Source organism: Fomitiporia mediterranea (genome assembly GCF_000271605.1).
Source record: "Fomitiporia mediterranea MF3/22 unplaced genomic scaffold FOMMEscaffold_7, whole genome shotgun sequence".
NCBI lineage: Eukaryota > Fungi > Basidiomycota > Agaricomycetes > Hymenochaetales > Hymenochaetaceae > Fomitiporia > Fomitiporia mediterranea.
This window is the reverse complement of record NW_006760392.1, coordinates 586357-601921: the sequence shown is the minus strand read 5'-3', so window position 1 is coordinate 601921 and position 15565 is coordinate 586357. Positions and strand designations below refer to the sequence as shown.

General features: G+C 47.7%; 8 protein-coding genes across 8 annotated transcripts; 1 reads left to right on the top strand and 7 right to left on the bottom strand.

Moving 5' to 3' along the window:
* Positions 1-316: 316 nt before the first annotated feature.
* On the bottom strand, positions 317-2757 carry FOMMEDRAFT_134581 (uncharacterized protein; the record flags this gene model as incomplete). Its single annotated transcript, XM_007267298.1, has 4 exons — positions 317-1551; positions 1609-2527; positions 2575-2621; positions 2682-2757. 4 exons carry the CDS (start codon positions 2755-2757, stop codon positions 317-319), a joined length of 2277 nt encoding a protein of 758 aa, XP_007267360.1.
* Positions 2758-3268: 511 nt separating this feature from the next.
* FOMMEDRAFT_108991 (ubiquitin-protein ligase molybdopterin-converting factor) lies at positions 3269-5006 on the bottom strand (the record flags this gene model as incomplete). Its single annotated transcript, XM_007267297.1, has 5 exons — positions 4557-5006; positions 4244-4464; positions 4126-4190; positions 3630-4072; positions 3269-3563 (listed from the first exon to the last, which is right to left on the bottom strand). Exons 1-5 carry the CDS (start codon positions 4985-4987, stop codon positions 3269-3271), a joined length of 1455 nt encoding a protein of 484 aa, XP_007267359.1. The 5' UTR covers positions 4988-5006.
* Positions 5007-5501: 495 nt separating this feature from the next.
* FOMMEDRAFT_157082 (Osmotin, thaumatin-like protein) lies at positions 5502-6950 on the bottom strand (the record flags this gene model as incomplete). The annotated part of the gene is made up of 10 exons (XM_007267296.1): positions 5502-5694; positions 5748-5940; positions 5993-6082; positions 6139-6231; positions 6289-6355; positions 6406-6504; positions 6564-6633; positions 6694-6752; positions 6799-6805; positions 6862-6950. 10 exons carry the CDS (start codon positions 6948-6950, stop codon positions 5502-5504), a joined length of 960 nt encoding a protein of 319 aa, XP_007267358.1.
* A 605-nt stretch (positions 6951-7555) lies between these two features.
* Positions 7556-8738, bottom strand: FOMMEDRAFT_157081 (thaumatin-like protein; the record flags this gene model as incomplete). Its single annotated transcript, XM_007267295.1, has 8 exons — positions 7556-7752; positions 7812-7901; positions 7957-8049; positions 8103-8169; positions 8243-8411; positions 8475-8524; positions 8577-8583; positions 8644-8738. 8 exons carry the CDS (start codon positions 8736-8738, stop codon positions 7556-7558), a joined length of 768 nt encoding a protein of 255 aa, XP_007267357.1.
* A 1498-nt stretch (positions 8739-10236) lies between these two features.
* On the bottom strand, positions 10237-10615 carry FOMMEDRAFT_157080 (uncharacterized protein; the record flags this gene model as incomplete). The annotated part of the gene is made up of 2 exons (XM_007267294.1): positions 10237-10509; positions 10574-10615. The coding sequence occupies 2 exons, from the start codon at positions 10613-10615 to the stop codon at positions 10237-10239; spliced, it is 315 nt and encodes a 104-aa protein (XP_007267356.1).
* A 935-nt stretch (positions 10616-11550) lies between these two features.
* Positions 11551-12864, bottom strand: FOMMEDRAFT_147100 (thaumatin-like protein). The gene is made up of 8 exons (XM_007267293.1): positions 12748-12864; positions 12683-12689; positions 12581-12630; positions 12346-12514; positions 12206-12272; positions 12060-12152; positions 11915-12004; positions 11551-11855 (listed from the first exon to the last, which is right to left on the bottom strand). The coding sequence occupies exons 1-8, from the start codon at positions 12840-12842 to the stop codon at positions 11659-11661; spliced, it is 768 nt and encodes a 255-aa protein (XP_007267355.1). The 5' UTR covers positions 12843-12864; the 3' UTR covers positions 11551-11658.
* A 537-nt stretch (positions 12865-13401) lies between these two features.
* FOMMEDRAFT_141154 (uncharacterized protein) lies at positions 13402-13874 on the top strand. The gene has a single exon (XM_007267292.1). It carries the CDS (start codon positions 13482-13484, stop codon positions 13725-13727), a length of 246 nt encoding a protein of 81 aa, XP_007267354.1. The 5' UTR covers positions 13402-13481; the 3' UTR covers positions 13728-13874.
* A 146-nt stretch (positions 13875-14020) lies between these two features.
* On the bottom strand, positions 14021-15405 carry FOMMEDRAFT_20700 (uncharacterized protein). The gene is made up of 3 exons (XM_007267291.1): positions 15365-15405; positions 15139-15294; positions 14021-15003 (listed from the first exon to the last, which is right to left on the bottom strand). The coding sequence occupies exons 1-3, from the start codon at positions 15394-15396 to the stop codon at positions 14205-14207; spliced, it is 987 nt and encodes a 328-aa protein (XP_007267353.1). The 5' UTR covers positions 15397-15405; the 3' UTR covers positions 14021-14204.
* Positions 15406-15565: the final 160 nt, after the last annotated feature.

The window sequence follows — 15565 nt, the reverse complement described above, 5'->3', positions numbered from 1 at the left end:
GAGTTAGGTATAACAAATTAATCTAGTGAACCAAAACAAGACAGTCAGCGAAAATAGAATAAGCCAAATACAGCGATGATATGGGCGATGGCCACAATAATGAAAAGCGGGGTGTTCCTATAGCAAACAAAACCCGTAAATGCCGGAGTGAGATCCCGTTTGACACAGTAGCAGTGAATAGTATTTGAATGTGGATGCAGATATCAGATACTGGGTGATGCATAAAAGCAATCGGTGATAGGCTAAAGAAAAAGCATGAAGCAGGGACCGGCAGCCAGTAGCGTAAAAAAGAGATTAACCGTGCATAGCAACATATCTATCTTCCATCCACGAAATCCAAAGCATCTTCAAGTCCGCGTACAAATCGTTCCGTACTGAAAGCATTCCGGATGCTCACGCCCCGCACGATACGTTTCACTCCACCAATACCTCCGTTTCTTCCACTCCCACTCCCAACGTCTCCCACGCTGGTACTGAGCTCAGATCCTGAGACCGATGCAGCGCGAGAACCCGGACCCGAAATACTCTGCGGCGGAGTTAAGCCGTATTGTGTCCCTCCTGTTGCAGAACCGCTCGGGGCACGCACACGTCGTGCCCGAGGTGTGTTGCGAGGGGATGATGTAGGAGAAGGTAGAGGTTGTACAGGTCCTTCATATGAGTGATGTGTCCAGGTAGCCGCCGACGAAGGCGAAGGGGCAAGTAAGTCAGGGACCCGGTCAACGTATGTCGTAATCGTAGTAGTCGTCGTACTCGTGTATGTGTATGTCTCTCCGAGTGCCGTACCAGCCGCAGATATGGTGTTGGAGCGCGCCCGATGAGATGAGGTTGATCTAAGGGGAGGAGCGTACGAAAATGTGCGCACTCGTGCTGTACCTCCGCTCTCCGCGTAATCGTAATCCGCTTCTGAAGATGACGGTGATGACGGTGAGACAGCCCTCGAACGTCCTGGGCTGATACTTTTATGCCCAGAGGAAACTGTCGATATCAAAGGTGGGGGACGAGTTGGCCGCCGAGCTAAATCGCGTATCCAGCCTTCCCATTCTACTTCGCTTTCCACGTCGTCATCCCCTTCCTCGTCATCGTCTTCCGAAAGCGCAGCCTTCCATGGGTGTGGTCCAGACGAGTCTGACTCCCTGCCTACTCCTTCGTCCTCAGATCCCATAGAAGTCTGCTCGGCACATCGTCGTAAGCCCTCTGATATGCTTGGGGCACGAGGCAGTGGATGATACATTTCACAATAACCATTGCTTGCGAGAAGACAATTTGCCTGTGCTAATGCCAAAGCAGAACCGATAGCACCTCGGCCCGCCGCACGGCAGCGCTGAACAAGCGCGAGGCGCCACTCTGGATATTGAACACCAAAGAAGGCAGATATAGGAGGAGCAAGACCATGCTCTAAAATTGGAGACGAGAGGGCATCAGAGGAGGACGTCCGTTGCCGCGGTGATGACGCTATCACCGGGGATGATGCTGGTGTTCTCGGTGGCAAGAAAGTCGAAGGAAGTGGGTGCGGCGCAAGGCGATGAAGAACACGAAGTAAATTTTCATATGCTGTAATAGGATAAATCAGGTACACTGCGATTGCATCTATGCGCGAACAACACCTACAACTACGAGTTTGCAAGTCAAGAATAACCCATGAACTTGTTTTAGGCTTTCTTTTCCGCTGAGTACCTGGCGAAGCCATTTCATCAGACTCGCCAGTTACGCCGCTTCCAGACAATGAAACCCGATTAAACTTTGCACAAATGACACGAGTCATTGAAGCCTTGTCACCAACAACTAGCCCACAATGTTCCGGGCTACTAAGAGTGTTTAAAGCGGAGATCGGGAATCGATGCGTTGGGGGCGAATGCGCCTCTTTGCATAAATGCAAGATGCCGTCTCGGACTATAGCCCAACGCGCCTTCCACTCTGCCGAATGTGCCTGTTGGTCTTCAGAGCTGCGCGTGGGGCGCTTTCCATGTGGACGCTCAGAGACACGCACGGGCGATTCGAAGTACGGCTCCGCGTACGCGATTCCAACGCGCGGAAGTGACACAATGCCGCCCGCCCGGTGCACCTCGATTAATTCAAACGGACGCGGTCTATACCACGACAAGTCCGCATCATCCTCTAAAATAAAGCCATTAGAAAAGCTGACTAGAGTATATTGTGCGCTCATTGCTGCGAAGTCGCGCTCGGTACTTGTCCGTTGTGTCGGCGGAGGCGGGGTATAGAAAGACGTAGTTGAAACAGTATGCTCGGAAGCTGCATTTGCTAGGGATGATTTTGCAGTATCAAAAGTAAGCCCTGACTCCGAAGCACGCAGTTCAGCATTATAATCCACAGCAGCGAATGCGTCCCAATCGTCGTCTTCGGCACCTTCTTCAGTTCCTCCCCACGATCCCGAGTCAAGGGAGCTTCGTCTTGAGGGAGCAGAGAAAGTGACCGGGGATGCGGGCCTAAATCGCGGAGGCTGAGGAGCGCCGGATGTGTCCTCCCATAGATTGCACTTGGACAAAATCCATTGCTTTATGTCCTTGATCTGTTGAACAGTTTAGCCGAGCCTGGTGTTTGGTCAAGACAGCACACCTTCCAGGATGTATCTACATGTGTGACCAGCCACTGATCAAGCGGCACTAGTAGGAACCAAGATGAGCAAGCTGAGAATGACGGGAACAGCGGGAGACGGAGCTCACCTAATCTGCACGCAATGGGTAACGTTCGCATTCCATCCTCGGCGAGAAACTTGGCGGCCGTAGCGTAGTCATTCATACCTTGTCTTTACGCCCGGCGCCAGGCCAGGCAGATACAGCGGGATCTGCTCGAGGCCAAGCCTTTCGGACGTCCTGCCTCGACGACCAAATCAAGTTGAAGAGAACAGAGCTGGGCTGATTATCCGTCACTTCTAATCAATTCCGTGCTTCTATTTCTCCGCAATACCAGCACGAGGGACGTACAGAAGGATTCTCAATGCAGCGCCTTCGACGTCGGCGGCGGCGACAACGACAAGGCAAGCAATAACGTCCGCGTTGTCAACGCCCATCAACACGCCCAGCTCAATGCCCGATCTTTGTGGGGGTATACTTATATTATGTAATATCATTTCTCTCCTGCATCGCATACATCACGTGATATTCACTTCGAAACAACAACAGCATAGAAAGTCTAGAATTAGTACTAATAGTAGTAATTTTTAGTAATAGTATGTACCACAAATGCGCTTCTATGAGACCGATACAGTACACGACATATCTCGGGCTCGAAGAAGACAGGAATAGACTCTTCACTGCATCGCCTTCTCCCACCATTCACTCGCTTCCTTCCTCCTTCTCTCTACCAAAGCTTGCACGTCCTCGCCCCAAATTTCCTCCGGCCTCTTCCTTTCCTTGACTCCTTCATCGTACTTCTTCAGCTCTGGCAAGTCTAGTACAACACAATTCTGCACCGTAACCGGCTCGGATGGGTCCCAGCGTGTGAGAGCAGCTTTGTTTGGCACACGATGCGGAGGAATGAGAGAACGGCCTCGATGGAGGTCCTCATAGATATATGCAACATCTGTCTCGTCAATAGGTAGGCGACTGAGGAAAGAAGCGTCGGAATAAGCATGTTGTAAACGATGGCGAATATGAATTTAACAAACATACTTGATCTGTTCACCCGTAATCTTCTCCTCTCGTACTTTCAACTCGCGAAGGAGCTTCTCATACGTCTTATGCCGATTCTTGATCCAAAGTGGGTTCGCAATTGGCTTTCCTGCGATTTCACACAACACATATGCCGCAGCGTTCAAGCCAAAGATCGACGGAAGCGGTCCGAAAACGGGTAAAATCCTAACTCGGAAATCATCAAACGGCGTCAATTCTTGTATATTCCCCTTTTCAAATTCCTCGTCTGCAAGTGGAAGTAGCTTAATGTCGTCAATAGGCTTTTCGGTAGAGTAGACTACCGGAATGCCAGATGAGACACCGGCTTTGCGGAGTTGGACGCGCACTGAACGGGAGAGGGGATCTTCGGCCGTACAAGATATGTCGGAGATTTGGATTCGGGTCGGGTCAAGTTTGGAACCTGCACCCATTGAGGAGATGACCTAACAATAGGTTATGAGTGTTGTCTCAAATTCCATCTGGTTTCGATGCCTACTTTTATGCCGTTAGCATGGCAGTATTTGAGAAGGTCTACTTTTGTTGTAATATTGTCTATCGCATCTAAGAAGACGAAAGTTAGTTTCTAATTACTTATCACAACTATAAGAGCATACCTATCACCCAGTCCACCCCTTCTAACAAGATGGAACCATCCTCTTTTCTCCACAGCTCCTCCCTAGTATCAACCTCAACCTTCAAAGACATCCTCATTAACGCGCTCTTCATAGCCTGGACTTTCGACCTCCCAACGTCAGCAAGCGTCGCTGTCGCATGTCTATTCAGTGATGACATCGTGACACGGTCAAAATCAACAAGGCGTATATTGGATATGCCCCTGTCCATCAGACGAAACAAAAAAAAACAAAGTAACGAAAATTATCGTCAGGGAGAAGGTACGAACACCAAGAACTCATTCGCTAGACGTACGATCTAACAAGCATCACTGCAGCCCAGCTCCCAACACCTCCGCATCCTACAACGACCACTTTCGCGTTTCTAATTCGCTCCATACTTTCCTCCTTGAATAACGCATAACATCGTGCTAGCTGTTCTCGGAACAGTTCTTCGGGTTGTTCGCCACGCAAAATCCGGTCCTTCACGGGTTCAATTCGTTCTTGCACCAGAGATGATATAGATGCATCCGGTGGTGTTTGAATTTCTGGAGAATCTGCAATGTCGGACGGTTCATCCTCTCGAGACAACGCTTCTTGGATGTCTTCTTGAAGTTGTCTCCGTCTCCTCCGTCGGGATAATTTGTTATAAGCAGCGAAAGATCCAGCTGTTACTAATGAGCTTGCTAAAGCGGCCAGAGCTAGCTGTGTACGATGAGAACGTAAATTAAGGATAGGCAAACTCATAGCTTGAGGCCAAATTTACCCCCAAATTTGTGCAGGCAGAGAGAGATGAGACGCCCTCAACACATTTTGACGTCAGAATTGATTACATAAGTATGTCAATAACAATTGTTCCTTTAACGCATTCGACTTGTCATATTGGCGAAGCACAACTACTTCATCTGCGCCAGTGCACTCCCCCTTTTTTTCTATGCACAACTTTGTTTCAATGGTTGCACTTTGTTGTTGTTGTCAAAAATAGGTGGAATCGTATTATACAAGATTCTATTTGTTTACAATACTTAGTCATTCTATCGGAAAAGTGGCTAGGTATGAGTCCATGTACGTGATTGTCATGCATGTGGATAAGATAGTACAAGACTGAGGTAATGCAGGCAGCTCGCATTCTCATATGCCACCGTTTAATAGTGAATAGTCTGGACTGAGAAGAAAAGAAAGATGTGAATCGTAGTAATGACGGGCGATGCATGTACCATTTTTAGTAACGTGCCTCCTTTTTAGTTGACGACGTCCGTCCTCAGGAAGTCCATGGTGCAAGAAGCAACACTACTCCAGTAAAGAGCGCAACTAGTACCATCACGGAGCTTGTACCGTGTTGTATCATCGTATTGACAATCGTCGGATTGCCAACACTCTTCGACGGGGATGAAGACGCCGTTGCGTGCGAAATAGAAGAGTTGGTAGAACGCATCGCGGTCGTTGTATTCGATCTGGTCAAATAGGTCACACAAGGAATAAAAAAATATGTAAACGCAGCACTTACGGGCAAAAGGTCAAGGTATAATCTGCCTTCTTCCCTGAATCACACGTCCAGAGCGCCGTCTTACTACTCTCATCGAAAGCGTACGCATATGCATTCGGACAATTACCCTTAAAGTACGAATAGAAAGCAACTCCGGAGTTAGGACAGGTTTGTGGTTTATCAAATTGACCGGAACAGCAGTTCGGTGAGTTCGCTACACAAAATGTGAGAAGAATTGCAGTGTGTGAAAAGACATCGGAACACACCTTGGTTTCCGTCGAGATTAGCGAAACAAGCACTTTTACAGCCTAATGGAACTCCCTTCGAATCAAGTGGTCCCTTCAGTGGATCTGGACCTATTTTAACTATTGTCAGTCAATCTGAAAGAAACCGCAATCTCGCAGAATCTTACAGTTGGGATTCAAGTCTATGAGACAATCTGCCACTGGGCATCCGACAGTATTATCAATGCGCATTGGGATGTTACTCCCATCGACCAATGATACTGCCGAAACAAAACGAGATCAGTTTAAAAATAAGAAAGGAATAAGTATCAACTCACCGTCATAAAAGTCTTGGTTCTGGTCGCCTTGTAACGTCCATTCAGCAACTGATACTGGAGGGACACCCTGATCGCAAATTAATATAAATCTTTTCAAGCAGATAATCGATTATTTACGGTGCCTGTCGTTGCATCACAGAGCAGCCCTCCGTTACATCCACCTGTCGCACATGAAGTAGGTCCAGGGTTGACGGAAAAGCTGCAATTGCTTCTTCCCTGTAGTATTCACTATTATTTAACAACTCAATTAGTTCATGGCGGTGAAACGGACGCACCCAAATCCGGCCCGCCTTCCAGTCGTCCGGAACGGTAAAGGACACAGTGGTATTCGGATCCGCTTGCCACCTAAAGCACGACATACGGAATGAATTCTCTTTGGTAAATGGACAAACACTAATTACAAACCCCGTTGGTTGACTTGGCGCAGATTTGGAGATTCGCATATCGGTAAACATCTGCAGTCCCTTTCAAAAATGGTATCGAGGGATCAGTACGATGAGATAAACTTACAGCTGGCCTGTTAGGCTCATGAATTTCGGTTTCGAAACGAATATGGATCAATGCCACACGTACCATATTGTGTAAGGACACGCATTGGTCACTGTGAAAGTCCTAGCACTAGCACTGGCTGCCAGTGCAGAGAGGATGACAAGTCCGTTCATATCGGCTAAAATTTAATGAGAAATTTACTTCCGAACATCGACCCTTGAGTGGCACGCACTGGTAGATCTGAACCTCGGTTAATCTGGACGTGCCACTGGCTTGATACTCAAACAGCAGCAGAAACTTCTGACTTGGATATTGCTATTAGATTGTCGTAGGGAGGGAGAAAGGATGATGGGTGTGAAAGAGAAAGAGATGTGTCTAGCGTGTTCATGACGCTCGACGAATTTAAGCACGTTGAATGAGGCTGGCTTGGTGGCTGTGCGTCGGAGATCGACCGCGTGCGTCATCGCCACCCATTCAGTTCATAAATAGCACACATTCCACATTTAGCCACAACTTCTCAACGCAACGAAGGAATCCGAAGCTGATGTCCTTCCAGGCAGTGAAGGCAGTGTGCATAAACTGTACCGTCTTTTGCGTTGCACTCTAATGTCGCATGCAGCAGGATATCCTATTCTGAGTCAGATGCACATCTTCTCCTCGCCAAGTAATTCATACTACCATTTCAGACACACAAGAAATCACAAGAACAAACCGACGGAGCATTTTGCCCACGTGGAACCACTCTATGTACGTAAACGTTTCTCCCTCCTTCTATCCTTTACGGGCAGAACGTCAACGTGTAGTCTGCATTCAAGCCCGAGTCACACGTCCAAAGAGCCGTTCCGCTACTCTCATCAAATGCGTAAGCATACGCATCCGGACAGTTATCCTTGAAGTAGGAGTAGAACTGTACGCCCGAGGGTGGACAGGTTTCTGCAGTACTGTGTGAACCAGAGCAACAGTTCGCCGAGTCCTCTGTATGATTGAATTAGATATAAATCAGGAACTGTGCTATTTTGGGAGAGGACACGTACGAGGGTTTCCGTCGAGGTTTGCGGAGCATGCGCTCTTGCAGCCAAGGGGGAAACCAGTCGAGTCGAACGGACCCTGCAATGGAGCAGGGCCTACAGGAAATAATCAGTTCCATTATATGGAACTAGTCAAACGGAAGCTACCCACAGTTCGGGCCAAGGTCGACACTACAGCTTGCTACACCACATCCAGCATTGTTTGTAATGCTCATGGGCAAGTCATATCCATCGACAAGCGAGACTAGAACAAAGATTATTGAGACGAAAGCATGCACATCAAGGAAATGAACAAACCATCGTAGAAATCCTGATTCCCATCGCCTTGTAATGTCCACTCTGCAACGGTAACAGGCGGAACACCCTGTCATATCAAACCCAACGTGATCAATATACGACAATCTAGATATCATACATGTGAAATTATCAGCCCTTACCGTGCCAGTATGTGGGTCACAAAGCAATCCGCCATTACATCCACCCGTTACGCAAGAGTTCGGTCCAGGGTTCACACTGAAGTCGCAGTTCCTTCTACCCCAAATGCGACCTGCCTTCCAGTTGTCCGGAACAGTGAAGCTCACGGAGGAAAATGCTGGGGCTTCCCATCTAAAATATATATATGATGTATTGTAAGAAACGGGACGCGTGCATATGAGGCCGCAAACGTACCCTGTTGGCTGGTCGGGGACGTTGGGCGATACATTCAGGTCTGTAAACAACTGTAGAGGATTTATGAGCATGAATACAGAAATTCCTCGTCATAGTACATACAGCCGGCCTATAAACCAGTCGCAGGGTCAGGTAATGTGCTTCAACGAATAGTGCTACTGAAACATACCAAATAGTAAACGGGCATGAATTTGTAACAGTGAAAGTCCGAGCAGCAGCACTGGAAGCCAAGACAAGTACAGACGAGGACATGAAGAGCTTCATGATGAACAACAGAGCAGTAGCAGTGTACAGTGTACAGAAGTCGACTGGTCGCAGTATACAGAAGTCGTGTAACACAACCTGGTCATTTTCGCTTCAGCTCCCCCTCCTTAAATAGTCCTACCCCCCATGTTCATCACAGTGCATAGTCGATGCTTACAATAATGACCCTTCTGCAAAACTTCATGATCTGATTCTAACGCTAGTTCCGCATTTCTTCGAGATGTGTCGAAACACACATCCATCAAGCTAGCACAGTGCTATGATGTGGAAGAACCCAAGAATACTCCTGCGCCACGCGGCGCAATGACGAGGCACTTAGCGCATAGCACATAAATGCTTGGCATTGAGGGAAATTATATATCAACAGAAGCATAACTTGACTGTTTTAGTTCAGTAGAGTCGAGATGAAGACAATCGCTAGTCATGAGTCGGCTTGTCATTTTAGTTCCAACACAGAGAAGGCTGACACAGCTCTGTTACTATGCCAAAAAAGATTTAGAACTCGAGAAAATGGGCTGCTTGACGGTGGTTTGTGAGAACGTAGAGTCAGAATAAAAGTATGCCAACATATGACCTTTGTCTGTGATTGGCAGTAATGTGTACATTCGTATGCTATGAGTTTTTATCACTCGAGCCTACAGCTTCCCAGGGACCAGATTGAAGACATGAGTTCAGAAGAAAGACACCTTTTGTTGTTTGACATCTAATCGAGTTAAATGACGATCAAAGGCATCAAAACTGTCTCGTTAGCACGTCAGAGAGATCCCTAAAAGGGGTTGTAGACATAGCAGTCAATAGATGAAAGCGTTATCCATCGTAACCTGTGATAGTCTTGAACGTGTTTTCGGATGGCCTTGAAGTCTGTTCCGGACTGCAGAAGAGAAGAAAATTGAGACCGTTGCTTGAGAGGATGTAGAAGCAGTAGTGCACGTGACACATTCGCAAGTGCCGAATTCGGAGAAGCAAGTGCCTCAAGAGTCAAGACCCCAGATATATGATTCTTCTCGTGGCGCTCTAAGCCACTTCTGGCACAGTCCAAGCTCGAGAAGGGATGAACTCGTTAAGGAAATTTTGTAGGGTCCGACATATATCACCGAATTCTATGCAAGTCGGAAGAACTCTTGGCAGCTAAGGAACATCGTTTGCAAGTACGACATCTATTACTCTTGAAACATAAACGCTCATAAGAACATATTTATACTAAGCAACTAAAGGAATGGTACAGTCAGGATACTCCACTGTCCGCATTCTCGTGAATTATTCAAAACACACAAATCTTGGACTGCCTATACATACAACAGAGTTAATAGTATTGTTCAAGAGTACGGTAGATGAATATCTAAAACGCTATACAACTAGGTGATTCACGCAAGGAAGGGACAATGATAGGCAAATAGTAGGCCATGGAGATAATGGAATATCGATTCTCGCAAACTATTTTTTCTTAACTTTTGTCAATCATCCTCATTGGCACGGCCGGAGAGCCTCCCCATCCAAACTAGCTTGTGCGTATATTTGCATTTGGTGATACACCTGACTGAGCCGCCCGCTGCGTCGGCCCGACATCATAACATTCTACGTCGCTCGGCAGTCCGGCTTCTTCGCATTGTCCGTTCTTCGAGCGCAGATCAGCTTCAGAGGCTCCAGAAGTTGTGAGGTAAGAACTAGAACCAGGCGTGCCGGCCATAACCTTGACAGGTGAGTCTGATTCGGAACCGGATGAGTTCTGCAACTTCTCAGTGGGAGGGAGGGATGCAAGCTTTGCCTCGAGCTGTCTTCGACATCCTGATAGTGTCTGCGAAACGCTCCTGACTTCTTGGAAGGCTAGGGTATACAGGCAGGGACCATTGCTGAGCAGCAACCGCTGCACTAGTCATTGTAAACAATGACTCGGAGGTACCTGACACAACTATAGAAGGACTGTAGCTCCTGCATAGCCCACCCAGCAGCTGTGTCAGTCCCAAAACAGGGTCTGCAACTGTGGGGGGAGGGGACGATTCCACAGTTGCGTCTGTCCTTGGTTGGGCTTGGTTCTGCACAAGTGAACCGAGGGGGTATTCTACAGGAGTCGAATCTTCTCCTGAAAGTAGGTATAAAACGCGCGCTTTGGCTCACGCAAGGGTCACGCCGATGTCCTCTTCATGAGTCTGCAGGAAGGGTTAAAGGTAGTTGACGTGTAGCCAGGACTCGGAGGTACCCTGAGTAGCACACACTGGTAGATCTGAATCTTGATTAATGTGGACGTGCTACAGCTACTACTGGCTTGATTTTCAACAACAGCAGAACCTTCTGACTTGTATATTACGATTAGATAGACGTAGGGATGGAGAGAAGATAGTGCGAGTGAAAGGAAAAAGAGATGTGTGTATAGTCAAATATGTGATAATGTATAAAAGTAATAATGTGGTACTTTCCCAAAAACCAATTGGTCATTCTCTGCCAAAGTGCAATGTCACAATGTATAAATCTCACAATCTGTTGTTTACAATGACCCTTCACAGAATTATGCATTATAGCATATTCTACTGTAACGTATTCATGGCGCTCGACCAATTTAAATAATTAAGTAGGTGAGGGTGCGTCGGAGATCGACTGCATGCGTCATCGCCACCCAATCAGTTCATAAATAGTGCATACTACATTTAGCCATCACTTCTTAACGAAAAAGTCCGAAGCCAAAGTCCTTCCAGTAGTGAAGACACTTAGAAAACGTGCATAAAAATGCACGGTGTGTCGTGCTGCACGTCTGAAGTCGCATGCACCAGGATATTCCAGTTCGAACCAGCAGCACATTTTCTTCCCGCCAAGTAACTCATATTACCATTTCAGAGTGTACAAGGAAACACAGATAGAAACCATCACAGTATTTTACACATGCGAAACAACCATATGCACTTTAACATTTCTCCCCCTCACGTGTTTACGGGCAGAATGTCAACGTGTAATCCGCATTCAAGCCCGAGTCACACGTCCAGAGCGCCGTTCCACTACTCTCATCAAATGCATAGGCATAGGCATCTGGACAGTTATCCTTGAAGTAGGAGTAGAACTGTACACCAGAGGGTGGGCATGTTGCTGGCGTGTTGTGCGAACCTGTGCAACAGTTCGCCGAGTCCTCTGTATAATTGAATTAGATATAAATCAGGAACTGGACTATTGTGAGAGAGGGTACATACGAGGGTCTCCATCGAGGTTTGCGAAGCATGCACTCTTGCAGCCAAGGGGGAAACCAGTCGAGTCGAACGGACCCTGCAATGGAGCAGGACCTACAGGAACAAATCAGTTCCATTATATGGAACTAGTCAAACGGAAGCTACCCACAGTTCGGGCCGAGGTCGACTCCACAGCTTGCTACACTACATCCAACATTGTTTGTAATGCTCATGGGCAAGTCGTATCCATCGACAAGCGAGACTAGAACAAAGATTATTGAGACGAAAGCATGCACATCAAGGAAATGAACAAACCATCGTAGAAATCCTGATTCCCATCGCCTTGTAATGTCCACTCCGCAACGGTAACAGGCGGGACACCCTATCATATCAAACCCAATACGATTAGTATACGACAATCTAGATATCAAACACGTAAATTGATCAGCCCTTACCGTGCCGGTATGGGGATCACAAAGCAATCCACCATTACATCCACCCGTTGCACATGAGTTCGGTCCAGGGTTCACACTGAAGTCGCAGTTCCTTCTACCCCAAATACGACCTGCCTTCCAGTTGTCTGGGACGGTAAAGCTCACGGAGGAGAATGCTGGTGCTTCCCATCTAAAAATAGAAATATGACGTATTGTAAGGGAAATGCGACACATGCAGAAGAGGCCGCAGACGTACCCTGTTGGCTGGTCGGGGACGTTGGGCGCGACGTTCAGGTCTGTAAACAACTGTAGGAAACTAATGAGGATAGATACAGGAATAAACTCTCGCAATACGTACAGCGGGCCTGTAATGCAGTAGCGGAATCAGGTAAGGTGATGCAAAGAAGCGAAACGGAAACGCACCAAATAGTAAACGGGCACGCATTTGTAACAGTGAAAGTCCGTGCAACAGCACTGGAAGCCAAGGCGAGCACAGACGAAGAGACAAAGAACTTCATAATGAACAAGCAGAGTAGCCGCACTACACAGAGGTCGTGTAAAGCAACCTGGAAAATTCTCGCTCCAAGTCTCTCTCTTTAAATAGTCATACCCCTATCCTCGTCACAGCGCATAGTTGATGCTTACGATGATGACTCCTCGGCGAAACGGCATGCTCTAGTTCCAACACGAATCCCGCATCTCATCGAGGTACCGAAACACACATCCATCAAGCGAGCACAGCGCAGCACCATGGAAGAACCCAATAATACGCTGCTACCACGCGGCTCACTGACGAGACGCTTCCCGGACAACATATGGTCGCTCCGGCGCTGAGAGAAATCATATACTAAGGGAAGCCCAAATTGCCCGCTTTAGTTCCGTAGAGTTGAGATGAGGACGCAATCACCAGTCGCCAGTCGCCACGTCAAATTACTTCCAGCATGGAGAAGGCTGATCCAGCTTTGTTATGATACCGAACAAGGAATATCACACGAGAAAGCGAGTGCCTTGACGATGGAATGTGAGAGCGCAAAGTCAGAATAAAGATATGTCGGCAAGTCACATGTTGTCCGCGATCGGCAGCAATACAATTGCATGTCCTGAGCATTTGTCTTGCACTCGGAGCTATAGCTTCTTTCCAGGAAAACGTTGAAAACATGAATTTCAGAAGAAAGACTTCGGTTATTGTCGGACATCTGATCAAGTCAAATGACAGTCATAGCTATGACAATATCAAGATCGCACTTTGGAGGCGTTCTCATGGGGAGTTGCGGACAGTCGATATGTCAAAACATTATCAATCGCGGTTGGTACTACCCTTGAAGATAATATTTGATAGTCTTGAAACCTGCTTCAACTCCCACGAGATAACGAAGTTCAGCTCGTCACTTGTCAAGACATAGGAGGAAGCAGCGCCGTGTCATCTACCGAGTCCAGAGAAGCAAAAGCCATAAAGACTACAGGGATTAATTCTCTCGGTGATCCAAGTCACTCAGATGCAGCCCGAAGTTCGGAAAGAGATGATCACATCAGGGGATGCTTGCGTGGTCCTTCATATGTCGTCGCGGCGCAAGCAATTTGAAAGTGCCTTTGGTGCCTAAGGAACAAACGTTTGCCAAATGTCCATCAGAATACATCCACGCCAAGTAATTAAGCAAATGCAACAATCAAATTACTTCGTTATTCATCACCAATTCGTCAATATACACAATCTTGAGGCTGCCTAGTCGTACAATAAGTCAACGGGTGTCCGAGACCAAAGTAGATAAATACCTAAAAAGCTATACAACTAGATGATTCACACGAGGCGGGGAAGAAGGTTGGCAAATAACAGACCATGCAAGGGAATGTCGATTCTCAGAAGTCTAGTTTTGTCCGTCTCAATCATCTTTCTCATCCGGCACGGCCGGAGAGCCTCCCCATCCGAACCAGCTCGTCTGCCTATTTACACTCGGCGGTACAGCTGATTGCGATGGCCCGACGTCATAGCCTTCAACGTCGCTCGGTACCTCGACTTCTTCGTACTGTCCGTTCCTCGAGCGCAGATCAACTTCAGAGGTTCCAGAAGTTGGAAGGTAAGAACTGGAGCCAGGCCTGTCTGCCATGACCTTGACGGGTGATTCTGATTCGGAACCGGATGAGTTTTGCAACTCGTCAGTGGGAGGGAGCGACGCAAGCTCTGCCTCGAGCTGTCTTCGCCTCTCTGCTAGTGCCTGCGAAACACTCCTTCCCTGCCCTTGACCTCTCGGAGGACTAGGATCTGCAGGACGGAACCGTTGCTGAGCAGCAGCCGCTGCACTAGCCATCGTAAACAATGACGCGCCTGACGCAACGATGGAAGGACCGTAGCTACGCCATAATCCACCCAGCAGCTGCGTCGGTCCCGAAACAGGGTCTGCGACCGTGGGAGGAGGGAACGATTCCGCAGCTGCCTCCGCCCCTGGTTGGGCTGCGCTCTGCCCGAGCGAACCGAGAAGAGCGCTCCACAGAAGTCGAAACTTCTCCTGCAAGTAGGTATAGACGCGTGCTTTGACTCGCGCAAGAGTTGCGTCGATGTCCGCTTCGTGGGTATGCAGGAAAGGCTGAAGGTAGTTGACGTAGAGATAGGAGGAACCTTGGGTTTGAGGAAGCGAGAGGTAAAGCAAGAATATTGTCTTCAGTGGGTAGTAGAGTGGAAGCCTAACAAATTCATCAGTGAGCTATCTGAATACACATGACAAAGTAGAGATGACAATAGAGGAGTGAAATGAGACGAAGCCGGATAACAAAACCGGGCTGATGATTCATTCAAAGCGAGCGGGGAGCTAAGCATACCATGAGATCAGCCACTCAGCAACATACTCAACCCCAACGATGACACCAAGTACGCTCCAGTACATTAACCATCTCTCCAGCTCAGCCTCCGAAGCCGGACGCTGAGATAGACACTTGAAGGACGCGTAACCAGGATATAGAAACGCAGCTGTCGAGCTATGTATTTCATTGCAGGTTTCCTTTAATCAGTTTACATGTTGCAGGATCTACATATTCAGCTGCTTGCCTGATAACTCTAGACGTGAAATAGATGAGCATTGCACTGAGATGTTTGAGATAGGTGAACGAGAGAAAGCTGGATGGCGGCATAGGGCCTCACGCGCAGCGCGTCCACGCAGACTTACGGATATGTCAGTTAGTTCTCACGATTTCTAACTCAGACGAATTTCGATCCGCGGGTTCACTACTTTTATTACTTTCAATCATC